General features: G+C 43.8%; 1 protein-coding gene across 1 annotated transcript in view; it reads left to right on the top strand.

Moving 5' to 3' along the window:
• LOC130293219 (5-hydroxytryptamine receptor 3A-like) overlaps positions 1 to 24,550 on the top strand; it is a 60,366-nt gene that overhangs the window by 7,615 nt on the left and 28,201 nt on the right. The window contains exons 3-7 of the mRNA XM_056541722.1: positions 1,409 to 1,453; positions 2,741 to 2,850; positions 5,525 to 5,694; positions 18,423 to 18,580; positions 23,755 to 23,959. Coding sequence (XP_056397697.1) covers positions 1,409 to 1,453; positions 2,741 to 2,850; positions 5,525 to 5,694; positions 18,423 to 18,580; positions 23,755 to 23,959 — 688 coding nt within the window. The remainder of the gene's footprint in view (positions 1 to 1,408; positions 1,454 to 2,740; positions 2,851 to 5,524; positions 5,695 to 18,422; positions 18,581 to 23,754; positions 23,960 to 24,550) is intronic.

Raw genomic sequence — 24,550 nt, 5'->3', positions numbered from 1 at the left:
CAACCTACTGTATATCTCTACTGTGTCCCTCCTGTGTTGATCCAGAGGAAGGCAAAAAAAAAAACCCTATGAGGCTGATGCCAATTGCCCCATACCAGGGGGTAAAAGTATTTCTTGACTCCAAATCCCTGGATCAACGTTCTGTTCATATAAATCTAGTAGCTATAACCTGTAATGTTATTCTTCTCCAGAAACTGGTCTAGGTGTCTTATAAACTCTTTTATTGTGTTCACCATGACCATTTCCTCCTGGAGAGAGTTCCATAGTCTCACTGCTCTTACAGTAAAGAACCCCCGTTTGTGTTAGTGTAGAAACCTTCATTCTCCCAGATGTAGAGGATGCCGCCTTGTTACAGATAAAGTCCTGGATATCAATAGATCATGGGTGAGATCTCTGTACGGTCCCCTGATATATTTATACATAGTTATTAGGTTGCCCCTAAGCCATCTTTAATACTAAACTAAATAACCCTAATACTGATAATCTTTCTGGGTACTGTAGTCCTCCCATTCCCCGTATTACTCTGGTTGCTCGTCTTTGAACCCTCTCCAGCTCCACTATATCTTTCTTGTACACTGGTGCCCAGTACTGTACACAGTATTCTATGTGTGGTCTGACTAGTGATTTGTACAGCGGTAGAATTATTTCCTTGTCGTGGGCATCTATGCCCCTATTGATGCACCCCATGATTTTATTTACCTTGGCAGCAGCTGCTCGACACTGGTCACCACAGGTACATTTACTGTTATCTAAAACTCCTAAGTGTCAGTTGTCCCCAAGGTTTTCTCATTTAATACATAATCCCTGAATTTTCCCTCCCCATGTGCATTACCTTACATTTATCAGTGTTGAACCTCATCTGCCACTTCCCAACCCAAACCTCCAACCTATCCTGATCCATTTGTAACAGTGCACTGTCCTCTATTGTGTTAACCATTTATAGGGCTTAGAATCATCTGCGAAGATTGATACTTTACTATACAATCCCTCTACAAGGTCATTAATAAATATATGAAAAGGAATAGGACCCAAAACTGACCCCTGTACACAATGCTAATTTCGGAGGTTTTTGTTTTCATAATTTACAAGTTACTTTGCCAATGATATGTCTGTATTATATGTTAAATGGAAAATAATTCAGTTACGGCACTGCCCCTTTACTTGTTGTCATGTATGCTATGACGTCTATAACATTAGTAAATATTACTATATTTCAGCTTCTGGTGAATCAGTTGTATGGCCGTAGAGATCCGTAGAGAAGTTCTTCTGTACGGTTTCCAAGTGAAATAGAGATGAAGTTCTTCATGAAAAGAACTTTTGAAGTCTTTGATGTTTATTGTAGGAATCGATACATGGTTGTTTAGTTATCTGCTTGTTTTATGTTTCTTTTTTTTTTTTTTTTTCTCAGAATGAAAAGGACCAGCTATTAAGAAGTTACATGTGGCTTAAACAGGTGATCTTCAGCACTAATAGTTATATGTGTGCCTTACAATAATCTCAATTCTTTAATATTTTTCTTAATCTGAAAGTGCAAAGAATTTCACTTATGTTTGTTTCTGTGTGTAATACAAAATCTTGTAAGTGGATCTAGAGTAAGAGAAGATATCTGATTTTGGCGTTGCTTCCAGAAAAGAAATGTTCAGAAAAGTAATGTACTAGTACAGCCCCAAAACATGTTACATTTCTGGCACCTAATAGAAGAAATCATTATATTTATCTTCATGAGTCAGAATACTTTCTTTAAAAGCAATGCAGTCTTATTCTTCCACAAAGACAAATATATACCAAAGTGGCCTCACAGCAGCATACACAAAAAAGCATCTCAAAACTGTGTTCTATGCAGAAAAAGGTAAACTGCCCTGAGCAGGGGGACTGACAACTGGGGTCCTCGGGCAATAGAGGCTACTGGGGCCCCCCATGCATCCATTTATCCCATCCACATGCAATAAATAAATAATTTAATATATGAAGAATATATATTTTTGTATATGTTAGGATATATTTTTATATATATTAGGATAGGGGATAGGTTTTCCTATCTTGGAGTACCCCTTTAATATGTCCTGAACAATTCCTTCAAGGAGAGTGTGCTTCCCTCCTATTTTTAAAGGGGTACTCCGGCCCAAATACATCAAATCCCCTATTCAAAAGATAAAAGATAGGGGATAAGATGTCTGATCGCGGAGGTCCCGCCGCTGGGGACCCCAGCAATCTGTCATTTGCGAGCTCTCCACAGCACTGGAGGCTCCAAGTGTGCAGCGTGACGACAACGGGGCCCCCTCCCATAGACTTGCATTGAGGGGGCGAGGCGTGATGTCACATAGGGGCAGAGTCGTGACATCACGATACTCCTGCCCCCTGGTCATCACGCTGCACATTCGGAGCCTCCAGCGCTGTGGACAGCTTGCAAAAGTGGGTGCTGAAAGACAGATTGCGGGGGTTCCCAGCGGCAGGACCCCCGGGATCAGACATCTTATGCCCTATCCTTTGGATAGGGGACAAGATGTATTAGGGCCGGTGTACCCCTTTAATTCCATTGCTTACATAACACATATTTCAAGATTCTGGCAAATTATTGATGTGATTTACAGGATATAAAAATTTATTGTACTGCAGTCAACCTGTTGTAACTTCAATCTATATAGGACATTTCTTCATATCACTTATGTTACCTGTCTGATGTACTTTGCCCTTTTGTTCCTATTTCTTGCTCCTGTTGCTTTTTTTTTTTTTTTCATAGACTTGGGTGGATGAATTTCTCCAATGGGATCCAAAGGATTTCGACAACATAACTCAAGTTTCTATTCCTGCCCAGCTTATCTGGACTCCAGACATAATTGTTTTAGAGTTGTAAGTATCAATCTAATACCATATTCCATTGGTCAGAGGCAATAATAATGCACAGTATACAGTTAAATAAGAATGTAATAACAAACTACACAACTGCAGTTTGATAACTTTACTTTGCCCAAAAGACACTGAGACCTGATTTAAATATGATGGTCCTGATTTACTAAGAGTTTTGGGTTTTTATTAGTGTGGAATGTTGTTTCCACTATATTTACTATGGGGATTCAGAGGTCGAGAAAGTTTTGACCATCTTTCACTTGGTGGAAATTACCAGCCATTTATTCACAGGATGAATTCAATAGTAAATAAGGTGGTTTATGAGAACACGTCCCTTTTTCTGGCCAACAACGCCTTGGCTTGCTACTTCTAGTTTGGTGTTACTAGAACTGGACATAGATGCCTTTATTATAGGCCCAAGGTTCCTTCTGCTAACAACATCAATAAGTTAATCTTCCTTGTAGTTCTTTTCCAAGACGGGCCTCTCAAGAGGAAGTTGTATTGCTCAGACCTGGGCTGCTGTCTCCAAACTTATCTCAAAATAAATGCTTCCATTAGGAAAAATATTGGTTTCCTTTTTCAGGCTTTATAAAGGCTGCAAAGCTTCCAAAATCTATATATCCTGGGGGATAAAAAGAGACTTAGGAGGCCTTTCTACTTCTGTTGCTGATCACTCTTGCTCTAAATACATAATAGTCTCAGTAAAGATCTTCAGAAGACACTTTCTTTAGAAGGTCCATTCTAAGATCTGTGCAGGAGATCCCTAGCTGGGGATTCTTCTTGCTTCATCCCCATTATTTGTGCTGCTGACAGGACATAAGGGAAGAGTACCATTTAAAATGTAAAGCTTAGCCCTTAGTACTTCCAGCAACATAAGTCTTCCTCTTTTTTCTAGACAGTCTGTATTAAATAAATTAAACAAGGGAGTTTAGGGATCCTTTCATAGTATGGCTCAATGATTAAAAGTTCCATCTGTGCTATCAGTACTACGGATGGAGAAATTCCTACTATTTGTGCAAAGGACTGAGGGAGAATAGATCTACATTCTAAATCACATGCACTAACAATAATTTTTTTGGCACAACTCTATATATATATATATATATATATATATATATATATATATAAAATGTACAACTGAACTGGCTTATAGTAGGCTGATATAGTTTGATACTATCCTTGAAATAGGAGGTGAGGCTTTACAAAAAAGGTTGCAGGCCTCCACATCCCAATACATTTACACCAGTAATTGGTGTAAATTATAGTTGAAATCTAGACCAATTAGTAGAGTTCTCTGAAGTGCCAATGTAGAGAGGTGGCTCAACCCTTAACCAGGTGATGGCCAGGCAATCGCAGTAACACATCCGCAACAACATTTTTAAGAGGCCGACGTCTAGTAATACATTTGGTGAATCATAGGCCTGTGTATTTTTTTGTTTAAAGTGTACCTGTCATATCACAGAAATAAAATGCTTATATATGTTACTTATTAGGTCCTGTAGATGCTTTAAATGTTTTTTTTTGTGTGTGTGTGTCTAGCTTCTGTATTTGGCTCACAAATCCCTCTGTTCTGCTGCTCATTCATTCTGGAATCTGCTGTCCAGGAAGAAGCATGTCAAAGACAAGCACTGAGCCTGCCCTCACTAACCATGTGTGGTACCATAGGTGTTGTAGGGAAAATACTTTATCTCTTTGTGACACCAGGGCACCGTTAGCCTATACATGGTCCGATGTTGGAGAAAGCTTCTCCTGGGCCAGCCTTGGGGAGTAAAGGAACATACCAACATCAGATTATGGATAACTGTCTTTACTGAGCAGGGTGCAGATGTTAATACACAGACAGTATGATGCAGAGTGGAAAGGCTGTAGCACTCCTTGGGAGCCCTGTTGCCTTGCTGGGACTTGTGGTGCTTTCACCCAATAGATTGATACTGACTTGAGAGGGGATTGAAGATTGATCAAGGTAGCTAGGGTTCTGTCAAGGTCCTGTAGGTTTCTCTGCCAGGACGTGAACTTCCACAGTGTGGGCGATCCTTGCAGAATGACTGGATCAGATAGATTTCTTCTGGACCTTCCTTTAGAGCTTCTCCACACACCTCCCAACCTTACCACACTTCTGCTGAGCATGAGCTCACACAGGAACTGGGGTAACTCTTCCCCTCACTACTCTATATACTAAAGAATTTAGGGATTCCAACAGCTGCTCTGTAACCCCTCCTCTCTGTTTTCAGACAGGAGCCTGAAATACAGGACAGGAGTGAGCATAGAGGAATGCTAGTCCTAACCTCACTTCTTAGACTTTGCCTGTGCTTCAGCTGGGACAAAGATGATGCTGCAGCTGGACAGGATTATATTTTGGATGGTATGGAGACCCCTAGTGGTCTTTTCTATAAGCAATGATTTATATATGAAAGAAGATAAAACGTTTTTATAAAGTATATTAGAAATGTTAATATTTTTCCAAGATGTACAACATATAAATAGTTTTTGATTCTGACAGCGCCCATTTAAGATCTTTTTCTTCTTCTATGCTATCACTCTATACAGTGGCACAGATTTATCAAGCTTCTTGAATCCCAAACTGTCAGGTTTTGCCTATAGTTTGTGGTAATCAAACCTACTATACAATATTCTAGGTATGGTTATAACTAATATTTGCATGATATCTTTGTTATAGTGTGGAATCTACAAGATCTCCAGAAGCTCCTTATGTCTATTTGAAAAATAATGGAAGAGTCTTGAACATGAAACCCCTTCTTATAACAACTGCCTGCAGCCTTAATATTTACTCCTTCCCATACGATACACAAAATTGTTCAGTCACCTTCACTAGTTGGATTCACACTGGTATGTAAACTTTCCTTCTAATGGGATCTGGGTGTAGCTGATTATACACATTAATAGAGATGAGCAAATCAATTCAGCGTGAAAAATTACATTTTTCATTTTCACGGACCACTGTTCCAAAAATCTGTCAGACACCTGTGGGGTGTAAATACTCACTGTACCCCATATTACATTCTGTGAGGGCTATAGTTTCCAAAATGGGGTCATATGTGGGGGGGGGGTCCATTGTTCTGGCACTTTGGGGGCTTTGTAAACACACATGGCCTTCAAGTCCAGACAAATTTTCTCTTCAAAAGCCCAATGGCGCTCCTTCTCTTCTGAGCATTGTAGTGCGGCAGCAGAGCACTTTACATTCACATATGGGGAATGTTCTTACTCAGAAGAAATGGGATTACAAATTTTGGGGTGCTTTTTTCCTATTTTCCCTTGTGAAAATGAAAAATTTAGGGTAACACCAGCATTATAGGGAAAATAAATGTTTTTTTTATTTTTCCATCCAACTATGAAGAATTTTCATTAACCCCTTCCCGCTATAGGACGCATGCATACGTCCAATCATCCGACACGTTCGCGCAATTGGACGTATGCATACGTCATAGCGATCTCCGCCACTGCCATGGGCAGTGCAGGAAATCGGTGACAGGATCCGGCTGTCAATCACAGCCGGAGTCCCGCCGCAGCTGCCGGAGCCGCGATCACGCCGGTCCCGGCAGCATTAACCCCATAGATGCCGTGATCTATCACGGCATCTATGGTGTTGACAGGGTTAGCTCTCTCGCCCTGTTCTCCAATCGTGGGTCACTGTTGGTTGCTATGGCAGCAGGAGGTCAGATTATGACCTCCTGTATGCCTGCTACGGAAGCCTGTGAGATCCAGCCATAGGCTGGATCGCACAGGCTGTAGTGTGTGCAGCTCAATACAAATGTATTGCATAAAATAAAAAGTTCTTCAATAAAAGTATGATTTGTAATTAAAAAATTAATAAAAAAATGCCCCTGTCACGATGCCGGCTGGCAGGTAGTGGATCCTCTGTGCCAGAGAGGGATTGGCGAGGACCGCGCTAGTGGACCGGTTCTAAGTCACTACTGGTTTTCACCAGAGCCCGCCGCAAAGCGGGATGGTCTTGCTGCGGCGATAGTGACCAGGTCGTATCCACTAGCAACGGCTCACCTCTCTGACTGCTGATGATAGGCGAGGTACAAGGGAGTAGACAGAAGCAAGGTCGGACGTAGCAGAAGGTCGGGGGCAGGCGGCAAGGTTCGTAGTCAGGGTGGATAGCAGAAGTTCTGGTACACAGGCTTTAGACACACAAAACGCTTTCACTAGGCACAAGGGCAACAAGATCCGGCAAGGGAGTGCATGGGAGGAGGTCAGATATAGTCAGGGACCAGGTGGAAGCCAATTAAGCTAATTGGGCCAGGCACCAATCATTGGTGCACTGGCCCTTTAAGTTTCAGGGAGCTGGCGCGCGCGCGCCCTAGAGAGCGGAGCCGCGCGCGCCAGCACATGACAGCAGGGGACGGGAACGGGTAAGTGACCTGGGATGCGATTCGCGAGCGGGCGCGTCCCGCTGTGCGAATCGCATCCCCAACGGCCATGACAGTGCAGCGCTCCCGGTCAGCGGGACTGACCGGGGAGCTGCAGGGAGAAAGACGCCGTGAGCGCTCCGGGGAGGAGCGGGGACCCGGAGCGCTAGGCGTAACAGTACCCCCCCCCTTAGGTCTCCCCTTTTTTTTGTCCGGTGACTGCCTCCCCTGGGATGAGGACACCGGGAAGGAATGGATGGTTTCCTCAATGGCAGGCAGTACAGCAGGAGTAGGAATGGGGAGGGAGGGCAGAGGGTGAAGCTTGGCACGGGGCAGGGAGACACAAGGACGGGAGCCATGAGGGGACACAGAGGCTTGCCTGAAGGGACTGGGAGGGGGGGAGAGGCATTTACTGTGGCAGGCAGAGTCCCTAACGACCTTAGGGGGACCGGATACAGGAGGAACCACAGGGTCACGGCAGGGAGTACTGGGAACCGGTTTAAGGCAGTCCTTGGAACAAGAGGGACCCCAACTCTTGATCTCCCCAGTGGACCAGTCCAGGGTTGGGGAATGGTGTAGAAGCCAGGGTAGTCCAAGGAGAATTTCGGAAGTGCAATTGGGAAGGACCAAAAATTCAATTTTCTCGTGATGAGGTCCGATGCACATTAGGAGGGGCTCCGTGCGGTAACGCACGGTGCAATCCAACCTGGCTCCGTTGACCGCGGAAATGTGGAGTGGCTTGACAAGACGGGTCACCGGAATGCGGAATTTATTCACCAAGGACTCCCGAATAAAATTCCCAGAAGCACCAGAGTCCAGGCAGGCCACGGCTGAGAGGGAAGAGCTGGCTGAAGTAGAAATCCGTACAGGCACCGTGAGACGTGGAGAAGCCGACTTAGCGTCAAGAGACGCCACACCCACGAGAGCTGGGTGCGAGCGTGCGTTTCCCAGACGTGGAGGACGGATAGGGCAATCCACCAAAAAATGTTCGGTACTGGCACAGTACAGACAAAGATTCTCTTCCTTACGGCGATTCCTCTCTTCCAGGGTCAGGCGAGACCGATCCACTTGCATGGCTTCCTCGGCGGGAGGCCTAGGCGCAGATTGCAGTGGAGACTGTGGGAGAGGTGTCCAGAGATCTAAGTCTTTTTCCTGGCGGAGCTCTTGATGTCTCTCAGAAAAACGCATGTCAATGCGAGTGGCTAGATGAATGAGTTCATGCAGGTTAGCAGGAGTTTCTCGTGCGGCCAGAACATCTTTAATGTTGCTGGATAGGCCTTTTTTAAAGGTCGCGCAGAGGGCCTCATTATTCCAGGATAGTTCAGAAGCAAGAGTACGGAATTGTATGGCGTACTCGCCAACGGAAGAATTACCCTGGACCAGGTTCAGCAGGGCAGTTTCAGCAGAAGAGGCTCGGGCAGGTTCCTCAAAGACACTTCGAATTTCCGAGAAGAAGGAGTGTACAGAGGCAGTGATGGGGTCATTGCGGTCCCAGAGCGGTGTGGCCCATGACAGGGCTTTTCCAGACAGAAGGCTGACTACGAAAGCCACCTTAGACCTTTCAGTAGGAAACTTGTCCGACATCATCTCCATGTGCAGGGAACATTGCGAAAGGAAGCCACGGCAAAACTTAGAGTCCCCATTAAATTTGTCCGGCAAGGACAGGCGGAGGCTAGGAGTGGCCACTCGCTGCGGAAGGGGTGCAGGAGCTGGCGGAGGAGATGATTGCTGCTGAAGTTGCGACTGAAGTTGGTGCACAATGGTGGACATTTCCGACAGCTGGTGGGTTAGATGGGCGATCTGTCGGGATTGCTGGGCGACCACCGTGGTGATATCAGAGATATAAGGCAGAGGGACCTCAGCGGGATCCATGGCCGGATCTACTGTCACGATGCCGGCTGGCAGGTAGTGGATCCTCTGTGCCAGAGAGGGATTGGCGAGCACCGCGCTAGTGGACCGGTTCTAAGTCACTACTGGTTTTCACCAGAGCCCGCCGCAAAGCGGGATGGTCTTGCTGCGGCGGTAGTGACCAGGTCGTATCCACTAGCAACGGCTCACCTCTCTGACTGCTGATGATAGGCGAGGTACAAGGGAGTAGACAGAAGCAAGGTCGGACGTAGCAGAAGGTCGGGGGCAGGCGGCAAGGTTCGTAGTCAGGGTGGATAGCAGAAGTTCTGGTACACAGGCTTTAGACACACAAAACGCTTTCACTAGGCACAAGGGCAACAAGATCCGGCAAGGGAGTGCATGGGAGGAGGTCAGATATAGTCAGGGACCAGGTGGAAGCCAATTAAGCTAATTGGGCCAGGCACCAATCATTGGTGCACTGGCCCTTTAAGTCTCAGGGAGCTGGCGCGCGCGCGCCCTAGAGAGCGGAGCCGCGCGCGCCAGCACATGACAGCAGGGGACGGGAACGGGTAAGTGACCTGGGATGCGATTCGCGAGCGGGCGCGTCCCGCTGTGCGAATCGCATCCCCAACGGCCATGACAGTGCAGCGCTCCCGGTCAGCGGGACTGACCGGGGAGCTGCAGGGAGAAAGACGCCGTGAGCGCTCCGGGGAGGAGCAGGGACCCGGAGCGCTAGGCGTAACAGCCCCATTCTAAATAAAAGCCCTGTATTATCACCAAAAAAGATCAAAAACACAAATCATATACATAATAGGTATTGCCAAGTCCATAATGACGTGTACTATAAAACTATAATTTAAATTGCCCGCACGGTGAACGCAGTAAAAAAAAAAACATAAAAAAAGCGCAAAATTCGCAGATTTTGTTACAAATAGCGGAATAAAAAAGATCAAAAGGTTGCACGTAGCACAAAAATGATACCAATAAAAAGTACAGCTCATCCCACAAAAAACAAACCCTTACTCAATGGCGTCGGACGAAAAATAAAAAAGTTACGGCTGTTGGAAAATGAATGGCAGAAAAAGAATTTTGCTTAGAAAAGGAAAAAGAACATAGAAAGCCATATAAAATGGGTATGACCATAATCTTACTGACCCACAGAATAAATATAACATCACTTTTACCGCACAGTGTACACCAAAAACATTTTTTTTAAACGCCTGAAATGTTCCAGTTTTTCACAATATTTAGAAGTTTTTCACAAAAAATGCTTCATGTGTCAACAAAAATGCACCAGTTATATAAAGTACAATATGTCACAAAAAAACTATCTCAGAATCACTCTGCTCAGAAAAAGCGTTCTAAAGTTATTACCATTTAAAGAGATGCATGTCAAATAAAAAAAAAAAGCCTCGTCATAGAGGTAAAAAATGGGTCGGTCCTTAACCTGTTGGGGACGAAGGGCGTATGCATATGCCCTTGCGTCCTTGTACTTAAGGACGAAGGGCATATCCATACGCCCGTGGGAATTTCGGATATCGATCAGCAGGCACTCCGCAAAAATGCCCAGGGGGGTCATCAGACCCCCCATGTCAGCGATCGGTGCAAATCGCAAATGAATTCACACTTGCGATTTGCACCGATTCCGGATCATACAGGATCTATGGTGACCCGGTGACCCAGAATATAAGGGGGATCGCGGTTGTCTAAGACACCTACGATCCCCCTGAAGGGATAGGAGTGAGGTGGCTGGGGTGCCACCCTTCCTATCCCTGCTATTGATCGTCAGAAGCGACAACCAATAGCAGATCGGGGGCGCGGGGGGGGTTAACTTTAATTTTCCCCATCCTGCCCACCCACAATAGGCGGGGCAGAATGGGGAACCTAAGGGGACCGGGCGCCGAAGATCCACTTACCCATCCCACGGCAGCGAGTGATGGTAATCGGCAGGCGGCGATGTCGTGCGGAAGAAGAGGACTGCTCCCTGGATCCTACGGAAGCCGGTAAGTTGCCTAGCAACATCTGGAGGGCTACAGTCTGAGACCATTATACAGTGGTCTCTAATCTGTATCCCTCCAGATGTTGCAAAACTACAACTCCCAGCATGCCTAGACAGCTTTTTGGGCATGCTGGAATATGTAGTTTTGCAAAAGCTGGATGGCTACAGTTTGAGACCACTATATAGTGGTCTCTAAACTGTATCCCTCCAGATGTTGCAAAACTACAACTTCTAGCATTGCCAAACAGCTGTTTGCTGTCTGGGCATGCTGGGATTTGTAGTTTTGCAACATCTGGAGGGCCACAGTCGGAGATCACTGTGCAGTGGTCTATAAACTGTAGCCCTCCAGATGTTGCAAAACTGCAAATCCCAGCATGCCCAAACAGCAAACAGCTGTCTCGGCATGCTGGGAGTTGTAGTTACGTACCTCCAGCTGTTGCATAACTACATCTCCCAGCATGCCCTTCGGTGATCAGTACATGCTGGGAGTTGTAGTTTAGCAACAGCTAGAGGCACACTGGTTGGAAAATACTGAGTTAGGTAACAGAACCTAACTGAAGGTTTTCCAACCAGTGTGCCTCCAGCTGTTGCAAAAGTACAACTCCCAGCATGCACAGTCTGTCAGTACATGCCGGGAGTTGTAGTTTTGAAACAGCTGGAGGTTTGCCCCCCCCCCATCCCCCCCATGTGAATGTACAAGGTATATTCACAAGGGCAGGTTTACAGTAAGTTTCATGCTTCAAGTTTGGGCTGCAGCAAATATTTCGCCGCAGCGCAAACTCCTAGCGGGAAACTCACCATAACACTCTAGTGCGAATGTACCCTAAAAACACATAACAAAGGGTAAAACACAACATATACACCCCCTTACACATCCCCCCAATAAAAATGAAAAACATATTGTACGGCAGTGTTTCCAAAACGGAGCTTCCAGCTGTTGCAAAACAACAACTCCCAGCATTTCTGGACAGCCACTGACTGTCCAGGCATGCTGGGAGTTTAGCAACAGCTGGAGGCACCCTGTTTGGGAATCACTGCCGTAGAATACCCCTATGTCCACCCCTAGGCAATCCCTAATCTAGTCCTCAAATGCGCATGGTGCTCTCTTATTTCGGAGCCCTGTCGTATTTCAAGGAAACAGTTTAGGGCCACATATGGGGTATTTCCATACTCGGGAGAAATTTCAATACAAATTTTGGGGGTCTTTTTCTCCTTTTACCCCTCATGAAAAGGAAAAGTTGGGGGCTACACCAAGCTGGGGTTATTGTAAAAAAATAAACATTTTGACACTAATATGCTGGTGTTGCTTTTTATTTTCACAAGCAGTAAAAGGAAAAAAAGACCCCCAAAATTTGTAACGCAATTTCTCCTGAGTACAGAAATACCCCATATGTGGGCGTAAAATGCTCTGCGGGCGCACAACAAGGCTCATGAGTGAGAGCGCACCATGTACATTTGAGGCCTAAATTGGTGATTTGCACAGGGGTGGCTGATTTTACAACGGTTCTGACATAAACGCAAAAACATAAATACCCACATGTGACCCCATTTTGGAAACAACACCCCTCACGGAATGTGACAAGGGGTATAGTAAGCCTTAACACCCCACAGGTGTTTGATAAATTTTCATTAAACTTGGATGGGAAAATGAAAAAAAAAAAATCACTAAAATGCTGGTGTTACCCTAAATTTTTCATTTTCACAAAGGAAAATAGGAAAAAAGCTCCCAAAATATGTAACCCCATTTCTTCTGAGTAAGAAAATACCCCATATGTGGATGTAAAGTGCTCTGCGGGCGAACTACAATGCTCAGAAGAGAAGGAGCGCCAATTTGTCCTGAATTGAAGGCCACATGTGTTTACAAAGGCCCCATAGTGCCAGAACAATGGTCCCCCCCACGTGACCCCATTTTGGAAACTACGCCCCTCATGTAATGTAATAAGGGGTACAGTGAGTATTTAAGCCCCAGAGGTGTCTGACAGATTTTTGGAACAGTGGTCCGTGAAAATGAAAAATTATTAAATTCTGTGAGGGGTGTAGTTTCCAAAATGGGGTCACATGTGGGGGGTCCACTCTTCTGGCACCACGGGGGGCTTTGTAAACGCACATGGCCCCTGACTACCATTCCAAACTAATTCTCTTTCCAAAAGCTCAATGGAACTCCTCCTCTTCTGAGGATTGTAGTTCGCCAGCAGAGCACTTGACGTCCAAACATGGGGTATTTCCATACTCAGAAGAAATGGGGTTACACATTTTGGGGGTCATTTTCTTCTATTACCCCTTGTAAAAATTTAAAATTTAGGGGAAAAACAGCATTTTTGTAAAAAAAAAAATTTTAATTTACACATCCAACTTTAACAAAAAGTCGTCAAACACCTGTGGGTAGTTAAGGCTCACTGTACCCCTTGTTACATTCCATAGGGATGTAGTTTCCAAAATAGTATGCCATATGGGTATGTTTTGCTGTTCTGGCACCACATGGGCTTCCTAAATGCGACATGCCCCCCAAAAACCATTTCAGCAAAATTCACTCTCCAAAATCCCATTGTTGCTCCTTCCCTTCTGAGCCCTCTACTGCGCCTGCCAAACACTTGACATACACATATAAGGTATTTCCTTACTCGAGAGAAATTGGGTTACACATTTTGGGGGGATTTTTCTCCTATTACCACTTGTAAAAATTCAAAAACTGGGTCTACAAGAACATGCGAATGTAAAAATTGAAGATTTTGAATTTTCTCCTTCACTTTGCTGCTATTCCTGTGAAACACCTAAAGGGTTAGCACACTTACTGAATGTCATTTTAGATACTTTGAGGGGTACAGTTTTTATAATTGGGTCATTTATGGGTTATTTCTAATATGAAGGCCCTTCAAATCTACTTCAAAACTGAAATGGTCCCTGAAAAATTCAGATTTTGAAAATTTTGTGAAAAATTTGAAAATTGCTGCTGAACTTTGAAGCCCTCTGATGTCTTCCAAAAGTAAAAACATGTCAACTTTATGATGCAAATATAAAGTAGACATATTGTATATGTAAATCAATATATAATTTATTTGGAATGTCTATTTTCTTACAAGCAGAGAGCTTCAAAGTTAGAAAAATGTTAAATTTTCATCATATTTTTGAATTTTTCACCAAGAAATGATGCAAGTATCGACAAAAATTTACGACTGACATAAAGTAGAATATTTCACGAAAAAAACTATTTTGGAATCAAATTTATAAGTAAAAGCATCCCAGAGTTATTAATTCTTAAAGTGACAGTGGTCAGATTTGCAAAAAATGCTCCCGTCCTTAGGGTCATAATGGGCTTTGTACCCAAGGGGTTAAGGGGTTAAACACCTGTGGGGTGTTAAGGCACACTATACCCCTTGTTACGTTCTGTGAGGGGTGTAGTTTCCAAAATGGGGTCACATGTGGGTATTTATTTTTTTTGTGTTTATTTCAGAACCGCTGTAAAATCAGCCACCCCTGTGCAAATCACCAATTTAGGCCTCAAATGTACATAGTGCACTCTCACTCCTGAGCCGTACCCCACATATCGGGCATTTCCGTACTCAGGAGAAATTGTGTTACAAATTTTGGGGGTCTTTTTTTCCTTTTACCACTTGTGAAAATAAAAAGTATGGGGCAACACCAGCATGTTAGTGTAAATGTATTTTTTTTTTTACACTAACAAGCTGGTGTAGCCCCCAACTTTTCCTTTTCATAAGGGGTAAAAGGAGAAAAAGCCCCCCAAAGTTTGTAGTGCAATTTCTCCCGAGTATGGAAATACCCCATATGTGGCCCTAAACTGTTTCCTTGAAATATGACAGGGCTCCGAAATAAGAGAGCGGCAAGCGCATTTGAGGACTAAATTAGGGATTGCATAGGAGTGGACATAGGGGTATTCTACGCCAGTGATTCCCAAACAGGGTGCCTCCAGCTGTTGCTAAACTCCCAGCATGCCTGGACAGTCAGTGGCTGTCCAGAAATGATGGGAGTTGTTGTTTTGCAAAAGCTGGTGGCTCTGTTTTGGAAACACTGTCATACAATACATTTTTCATTTTTATTGTGGGGGACAGTGTAAGGGGGTGTATATGTTGTGTTTTACCCTTTATTATGTGTTAGTGTAGTGTAGTGTAGGGTTTTTAGGGTACATTTGCACTGGCGGAGGTTTACAGTGAGTTTCCCGCAAGGAGTTTGCGCCGCAGCGAAAAATTTGCCGCAGCTCAAACTTCAAGCAGGAAACTTACTGTAAACTCACCCCTGTGAATGTACCCTGTACATTCACATGGGAAGGGGGGTGGGCAAACCTCCAGCTGTTTCAATACTACAGATCCCAGCATGCATTGACAGACTGTGCATGCTGGGAGTTGTACTTTTGCAACAGCTGGAGGCACACTGGTTGGAAAACCTTCAGTTAGGTTCTGTTACCTAACTCAGTATTTTCCAACCAGTGTGCCTCCAGCTGTTGCAAAACTACAACTCCCAGCATGTACTCGTCGCCAAAGGGCATACTGGGAGATGTAGTTATGCAACAGCTGGAGAATACGCAACTACAACTCCCAGCATGCCGAGACAGCTGTTTGCTGTTTGGGCATGCTGGGATTTGACGTTTTGCAACATCTGGAGGGCTATAGTTTAGAGACCACTGCACAGTGATCTTCAAACTGTGGCCCTGCATATGTTGCAAAACTACAAATCCCAGTATGCCCAGACAGCAAACTGCTGTGTGGGCATGCTAGGAGTTTTAGTTTTGCAAGATCTAGAGGGCCACAGTTTAGAGATCACTGCACAGTGATCTCCAAACTGTAGCCCTCCAGCTGTTGGAAAACTGCAAATCCCAGCATGCCCAAAAAGTTGTCTGGGCATGCTGGGAGTTGTAGTTTTGCAACATCTGAAGGGCTACAGTTTAGAGACCACTGTATAGTGGTCTCAAACTGTAGCCCTCCAGATGTTGCTAGACAACTTACAGGCTTCCGTAGGATCCAGCCGCATCACTGTCCTCTGCAGCCGTCGATCACCGCCGCTGATCGTTGCATCTGCCGCCGCTGATGGGTAAGTGGACCTCTGGTGCCGGTCCCTGTCAGTTTCCCCATTCTGCCACGCCTATTGTGGGTGGGCAGATCGGAGAAACCGAAAGTTAACCCCCTGCCCCCGTTCTGCTATTGGCCGTTGCTTCTATACGACCAATAGCAGGCATAGGAGGGGTGGCACCCCTGCCACCTCACTCCTATCCCTTCAGGGGGATCGTGGGTGTCTTGGACAACCCCGATCCCCCTTATTTTTTGGGTCACCATAGAACCTTATGACCCGGAATAGCCGCAAATCGCCGGTGTGAATTTATGGGACCCTCTGAGCATTTTTGCAGGGCGCCTGCTGATCGATAACAGCAGTCTTTCCAGTGACGGGGACCGGAATTACCACAGATGTACCTGTACGTCATGGGTCCTGAAAGGATTAACCCCTTAAGGACTCCATTTTCACCTTAAGGACGCAGCCAATTTTATTTTTGCGTTTTTTCTTTTTTCCTCCTCGCCTTCTAAAATTCATAACTCTTTTATATTTCCACTCCCAGACCTATATGAGGGCTTGTTTTTTGTGTGACCAGTTGTACTTTGTAATTACGTCACTCATTTTACCCTAAAATGTATGGTAAACCCCCAAAATAAGTTTTGTGTTTGGAAATTTAAACAAGAATCATAATTTAGCAAATTTGGGGGCTTCTTTTTCACGCTGTACAATTTAGGGTAAAAATGACATGGTTTCTTTATTCTCTGGGTTAATACAATTAAAATGATACCCATGGTTACATACTTTTCTAATATGGTACTGCTTTGAAAAAATCTCAAACTTTTTTTTACAAAATCAGTATATTTAAAATTGCCCTATATTGACCACCTCTAACTTTATTATTTTACTGTATTCAGGGATTTTTGAGGGCTAATTTTTTTGCACCATGTTCTGTAGTTTGTTTTGCAAAACAAGAAACTGGATGTCCAGCGCCAGGATTCATGCAAAACAGATTCTTTAATGCTTAAAATGCCATAACAGGGGTCAAGGTGACGCGTTTCAGGTGCGTTAGCACCCTTACTCGTACATGATTAATGTACGATTAAGGGTGCTAACGCACCTGAAACGCGTCACCTTGACCCCTGTTATGGCATTTTAAGCATTAAAGAATCTGTTTTGCACGAATCCTGGCGCTGGACATCCAGTTTCTTGTTTTGCTAAAGTGGTGCTGCCTCGCACAGTCCGTGCGCCTGGGGCCCTGGAGGGTGAGCTGAGAATTCCATTACTTCTTCCGTAGTTTGTTTTGTTACCAGATTTGTGACTTTTTCATCGATTTTTATAAAAAAAAAATTGCAGTTTGATGTGACAAAAAAGCTGAAATTTTTTACTTTTTTTTTCGTTAACACCATTCGCCGTAGGGGATCATTTACATTATATTTCTATAGTTCGGACATTAATGCAACAAAACCAAATATGTTTATTATTCATCATTTTTATGTATTAATATGGGGAAAAGAGTGATTAAAAACTTTATTGGGGAAGGGGATTTTTAATTTTTTTTAAACTTTTTTTACATTTATTTTACACTTTTTTAGTCCTCATAGGGGACTATTTATAGCACTCATTAGATTGCTAATACTGTTCAGTGCTATGCATAGGGCATAGCAAAGATCAGTATTATGGGCAATCTTCTGCTCTGGTCTGCTGGAAGGCAGATCAGTGCAGAAGACCTCGGGAGACAGACGGAGGCAGGTGAGGGGACCTTCCACCATCTTGGCTGATCTGATCCTCGCAGCAGTGCCGAGGGCGATCAGATCTGCAGCAGATGCCATGGTCTGTATTGATCACGGCACCTGAGGGGTTAATGGCAGACATCAGTGTGATCGCTGATGTCTGCCATTACAGGCGGGTTCGCGGCTGCTCACAGCCACAGGAACCCGCTGGGAATGAAGTGAGTGCATCTCCTGCGTTCGTATCACAGCGGTGCCATAAATGTACGTGCTGTGCACTGCCGTACATTTACGGCGCATGTCTTTAAGGGGTTAAACCAAAATTACCCAATTTGGTATCATTGTAATTACCCAATTTGGTATCATTGTAATAAGTGTGCCAATTAAAAGTACAACTTGTCCCACAAAAAAGAAGCCCTAATACAACTTTGTCGGTGGAAAAAAAAAAAGTTTGGTCATGAAGGGGTTAAAGATATGCCACCATACTTCTATGGGGCATGGAATGGTAAGGAAGGATTTCACCGTAAGTGTTTTGCTTTTGTCTGGTTTAATCATATTAGTTAATAAACATAAAATATGGCAAACCAAATAGTTCTCAGGCTCTAGAATAAGCTTTTCTCTCTACAGCTCTGGACATTATTGTAAAACCAATGGAAAAACAATATCGAATTAAAGATTTCAAAAGTACCTACTTAAATGATGGAGAATGGGAACTTGTCAGCTCGGCTTCAGAGTTCACAGAGCTTCACAGTGATGAAATTTACTTTGGAGAACTACAGTATATGGTAAGTTACCATAATTTTTCTCAATTGCAGAATTTTAAAGTGTCTTTCCAGAGATACGCTGGCTATAAACATTACACTATTGTCAGCTGACCCTATTGGAACAGGTCAGGTGTGGCTACATATGCATGCTTTAAAAATGCATGAAGGAAGTCAATAAAGCAAATATAATAAATATGAAGGATAACTTTCTTAGGATAATGGAAAAGAAATACTCTCCTACTTATATCCCATCATCATATCCCATTCTCATATCTCGTCCTCATATAGGCCCAGATTTATGAAACTGTGTGAGAGAAAAACTGTAGTGATTTTTCCACAGCGACCAATCACAGCTCAGCTAACGAGCTCTGGTAAAGTGAAACCTGACCTGTGATTTGTTGCTGTGGGGAAATCACTCCAGTTTTTTTCTCACTGAGGGGGCATGGGCGTGAGCGGGGGTGACCATGACGTTTCAAGCCTCTGCCCGGCATCGCCAGTCATCTGACATGGAGCGAAGTTCACTCAGCGCACCGGATGTCTGGAGTGCCGCAGCCGAGATCATGGGGGTCCCCAGCGGTGGATCCCCTATCCTTTGGATGGGAAATAAGATGTCTAGGGGTGGAGTACCCCTTTAACAGCACAATCAGTACAGTGTAGCCAACATGTTGGTCAGTATCAAGCATGATGGACAGGGCGGGAGATATTTTGCTGTGTAGGCTTAGCAGTAGTGGCAGCAGGGCTAGTAATAGCTGTCTTAGCAGCAGCAGTACTGTATGAAAAATGATAAACAATGTAGAATATATGTGGCTGAATAGAGCTAGTAGTAGCTGTATCAGGGTTATTAGTAGCTGTATCAGGGCTAGCAGTAGCTGTATCAGGGTTATTAGTAGCTGTATCAGGGTTATTAGTAGCTGTATCAGGGTTATTAGTAGCCTTATCAGGGCTAGCAGTAGCTGTATCAGGGCTAGCAGTAGCTGTATCAGGGCTAGCAGTAGCTGTATCAGGGTTATTAGTAGCTGTATCAGGGTTATTAGTAGCTGTATCAGGGTTATTAGTAGCCTTATCAGGGCTAGCAGTAGCTGTATCAGGGCTAGCAGTAGCTGTATCAGGGCTAGCAGTAGCTGTATCAGGGTTATTAGTAGCTGTATCAGGGTTATTAGTAGCTGTATCAGGGTTATTAGTAGCCTTATCAGGGCTAGCAGTAGCTGTATCAGGGGTAGTAGTAGCTGTATCAGGGTTATTAGTAGCTGCAGATACAGCAGCAGTAGAAGTATAATACCGAACTTGATGAATTAGGCTGGACATGGGTTTTTGTGAGTGATATTCGTAGTAGCGGCAGCAGGAATAGTAGACTGCATCAATGGCAGCAGCAGTACAGTCTGGGACATGATGGACTAGGTAGAACAAATGTAGATCTGTAAGGATACTAGTAGTGACAGCATCATGTTATCAGTACCAAGATTTTAATTTGAATTACATTTAAAAAAATGTGTGAAGAAAATGTTTATTTAAAAAAAAGTTTTAAAAACAAATTGCACAAAAGATAAGTAAACGTGAGTAATGACAAATTGACAGTTTATGTACAGCATTTTACATGGTATTAAATTTACAAATTATTATTGCTAGCGCTGTCATTAAAACTAATTTTTGCTATTGCACTGCTTATGGTGAATAAAAAAAATCTTTCTAATGTACTTTGTTTACAAAAGATTAAATTTTCTATGTTTTATTCGTGTTTAAAAAAGAACACATTTCCCCCCATCTCTTTCACGAGGGGAAGGGGGGGGAGTAGGAGGTGGTGCAAGCCTTATTCAATCATAGCTCATCTCACACTAAACTGCTCTGGTCTGTGTGTAGCAGAATAAGGGTGGAAGTTTTCCCCTGTATGGCTTTAGATTATGTCCGCCTGCTGGGGAACCCCCTTCCCAGTCTGTGAATCTGACTGAGATTGAGCAGAAAATACAGAGCAATATAAAAATAAGGGTAGCGGGTGGTTTATCATGATGGGGCAGTGAACTGGTAGGATTATAAGATTTAACATGATCATGGCAGGTAATACATGACACACTGTAATACACCTCTTCCTCATGCTGCTGGCTGAGCAAGTGGTTCGGATGCTGGTTGTCTAACTTTCTTGTGGCAGGCAGAGCTGCACCCCCAGTCAGGCGGCTGCCTAATTTGCCTATAGGCAGAGCCAGCCCTGAAAGAAGGTCATGTCCATGACACTCTGAGGCAGGGCCAGATCATCATTGGCGCTCATGGAGCGCCTGCTCCGTGCCCCGTGCCCGCAGGGGGCCCCCGTCACATTCGGGACATCCCTGTGTCCCGAAAAATCTTTTCAGGACGCAAGGATGCCTCGGTTACCTCTCTGCAGCCCCGTGTTAGCTTTAAAAATGCAGGGGCCGCCGGAAGGTAGCGCAAGCAGGGACATCACTGACGTCCCGTGCGTGCACCCATAGAAGAGCGGAGCAGAGCAGTGAGGAGGACGCGCGCATGGTAAGTCACCAGTGGCACGTCATCTTCAGTGTTCCGACACTGGTTGGAACACTGAAGTGGGGCAGTAAACAGGCATACAGCCTCCAGCCATACACTGTATATGGCTGAGGGCTGTATGTCTGTGGGAGAACTGTACTGCATCTTATGTGGGGAACTATACTGCACCTAATGTGGGGAACTGTACTGCACCTAATGTGGGGGAACTGTACTGCACCTAATGTGGGGGAACTGTACTGCACCTAATGTGGGTGAACAGTACTGCACACCTAATGTGGGGAACTGTACTGCACACCTAATGTAGGGGAACTGTACTGCACCTAATGTGGGTGAACAGTACTGCACACCTAATGTGGGGGAACTGTACTGCACACCTAATGTAGGGGAACTGTACTGCACCTAATGTGGGGGAACTGTACTGCACACCTAATGTGGGGGAACTGTACTGCACACCTAATGTGGGGGAACTGTACTGCACACCTAATGTGCGGGGACTTGTACTGATAATCTAATGTGCGGGGACTTATACTGCACCTAATCTGGGGGAACTACAACCTAATGTGGGGGAACTATACTGTACCTAATGTGGGGGAACTGTCGGGGGGGGGGGGGGGGCATCATAATGAAGTCCTCCATCTTCCAGGCAACCTTAATCTGGCCCTGCTCTGAGGTCATGCTGTAAACTCAAGGATTTAAATTTAAAGTTAAACAATGAACTTGAAAGTGAAAACAATTGACACTAAGCCACAGACTGAAGTCTAACTAACAGCATCTATTAAAGTTTGATGCAGAACTATATGCCAATATTTGTTAGATACATGAAAAACAGTGATTGACGTCACATTTGTGATGCATTGGCATCTGTTTCATAAGGCAGTGGCACGCTATCAGAGTCAAGATTGATGTTATTGAATGATTTTATGTGATGAAGATTGGTGACTCAAAAGTTGTAAAAATGCACCTAGAGCAATGTCTGCCTAAATAACACACATAGACTCCGATGGCTGACTCCTATCTCTCTCTAAAATCTATCAAAAATGTATATGAAATAATATGATCTTTCCTTCTTCTGGTGTCTAAAATGGCAACTAGCCAGCAGACCAGGCCATCATATTATACAATCACATACATCATCCTGTCCAAAACTAATTCCAAACTCTTGAAAATCTGAACATTTTGTGAAATTCAGGACAAAACCAACAAATAGATCCACACATCTTTAATTAGTACTATTTGAGCAAGGATTCATTATACCTTATATTTATCAAAGCTTGGGGGGGGGGGAACTATTTTTTATTCAAAAACATTGTCACTAATGGCTTGAAGATTGCAAGGCAAATTCTCCACACACTAAACACCCATGAACTGAGAAGCAAACAGGTTCCCATAGATCAGAAATTTATAGCAAATAAAACTTAAGTACCATAAATGTTACAGGAAATCTTTCAGCTCTAAATGAGATACTAAGTTGCGGATACCAGCAGGTCATAGTGAAATAAAACTAGACATACCACTGTTTGTAAATGTGGCCATTTGTAAGGTAATAAAATTGTTATTTTTCTTTTTAGCTGAAGTGTCATAGAGGCAGGGCCAAGCTGCAGCAGACACACCTTTTACCTTTCCCTCCCACCCGTCTTTGACATACAGGGTTGGGTGGTGGAAGAAGAGCCATGTACATCAATCCATAGGGTTGGGCAGGAGAAGACTAAATAAATTAATTTTTGTTCAAGTTTCTTGTGTTTTAGGACATGGAGCTACGGGTGCTGATGTATAATCCTGAAAAAAGGACCACTAAGTTACCGAAACCCCCTGTCAACATATCAAACTCTATAATGATAAATAGTAGGGATGTTCCGATACTGATACTGGTATCGGTATCTGGACAAATACTGGACATTTGCACGAGTATTTGTACTTGTGAAAATGTCCCTGATACCTAATCCGATACCTTCCAGCAGGACCCCCTTCAGCAGGTAGCACGGAGGTGCCCTGGGCAAGTTACCAAACTATGCAGTGCGCTCAGCAACTAAGCACACATCATGGACGGAAACTGTGGCTAATGGCGGTGATGTCTGGCATTAACCCTGAGCTTTGATTGTGGCATCTAAAAATTGCTGGTTAGTTCGCGGATGCTGATCAGGATCACTGTGGTGAAATTGCTAAGAGGACAGCTGGAAGTCCCTTACCATGCTCCATGCCATCTGATTGTCACTTCTATAATGCAGCCAGGGATGGTAGGCAGTAGTAAAGAAGCGCCAATAGCACTGATCACTGCAATGCTATGGCATAGCATTAACCAGTGTGTAATATTCCCCTATGAGGACTAAAAAATAGGGAGAAAATGTGTAAAAATTGACCCCTTCCCTAATAAAAGTTTGAACCCCCCTTTTTAAAAAGTTTTAATAAAATACATTTTATATAAAAAAAAGTCCCCCCTCTAATAAAAGCAAAAAAAACACCCCTTTTCCCATAAAAAAAAAAAACAAACTTTCACATGAATTTGAAAAAAGTATCGGTACTTGTACTTGGTTTTAAAAAATGGAATTGGGACATCCCTTATAAATAATGATCACAGAGAAACAATCCCACTTCTGTGACCACTATGGCCATTAACAATAAATGCTTTCATAGTCTAAAGTAATTGGACAAGAATGTTATTATCAATATTTCTTTGTTCTTTTTTCCTCTTTGTGCAATAATAGATAGTTATCCGCAGAAAACCACTCTTCTACTCTATGACACTGATCATACCTAGTATATTTCTCATGGTTATGGATATTTCTGGATTCTACCTGCCCCCAGAGAGTGGAGAGAGGATATCATTCAAGATCACCCTTCTTCTCGGTTACTCTGTCTTTCTTATAGTTATTTCAGATACTTTACCTGGAGTTGGAACACCATTATTAGGTAAGAATGAAATAATAAATAAAAGTGGATAAAAGTTTTCTATCACTATGACACAGGTGTATTGTTAGGTGTAGGTGTTTTTATTACTGTTTAGCGGAATTTGATTATTATTTGTGGCTGCAAATGCTCATGAATGTCCTAGCATGATTCATTGTATGAAGTGCTTGCCTTAAAGGAGTAGTCCAATGGTGAAAAATTCTATACAGTTAGCAACAGTTTAAAAAGTTATATAACTTTGTAATATACTCACATAACCCATCTGGAACAGAAAGAACCATTTTCAGTGATTTCTCTCTAGACAGGAAGTGCTGCATAATCCAGCATCTCCAGATACACTTCTTCTACAGCCTGTGGTCAGCTCCTCATTCCTTTCCTCATAGTTCTCAATATGTCAGTGCTCACCAATTACAGCACTCACACATTGAACCAATCACAGCACTCACACATTGAACCAATCACAGCACTCACACATTAAACCAATCACAGCACTCACACATTGAACCAATCACAGCACTCACACATTGAACCAATCACAGCACGCCTGCATGAGCCTGGTCACGTGGGTGCTGTGCTGTAAGCCAGGAGAAGTGT

Source organism: Hyla sarda, chromosome 10, assembly GCF_029499605.1.
Source record: "Hyla sarda isolate aHylSar1 chromosome 10, aHylSar1.hap1, whole genome shotgun sequence".
Taxonomy (NCBI): domain Eukaryota; kingdom Metazoa; phylum Chordata; class Amphibia; order Anura; family Hylidae; genus Hyla; species Hyla sarda.
Note: the sequence above shows the minus strand (reverse complement) of the source record. Positions and strands in the feature narration are given on the sequence as shown.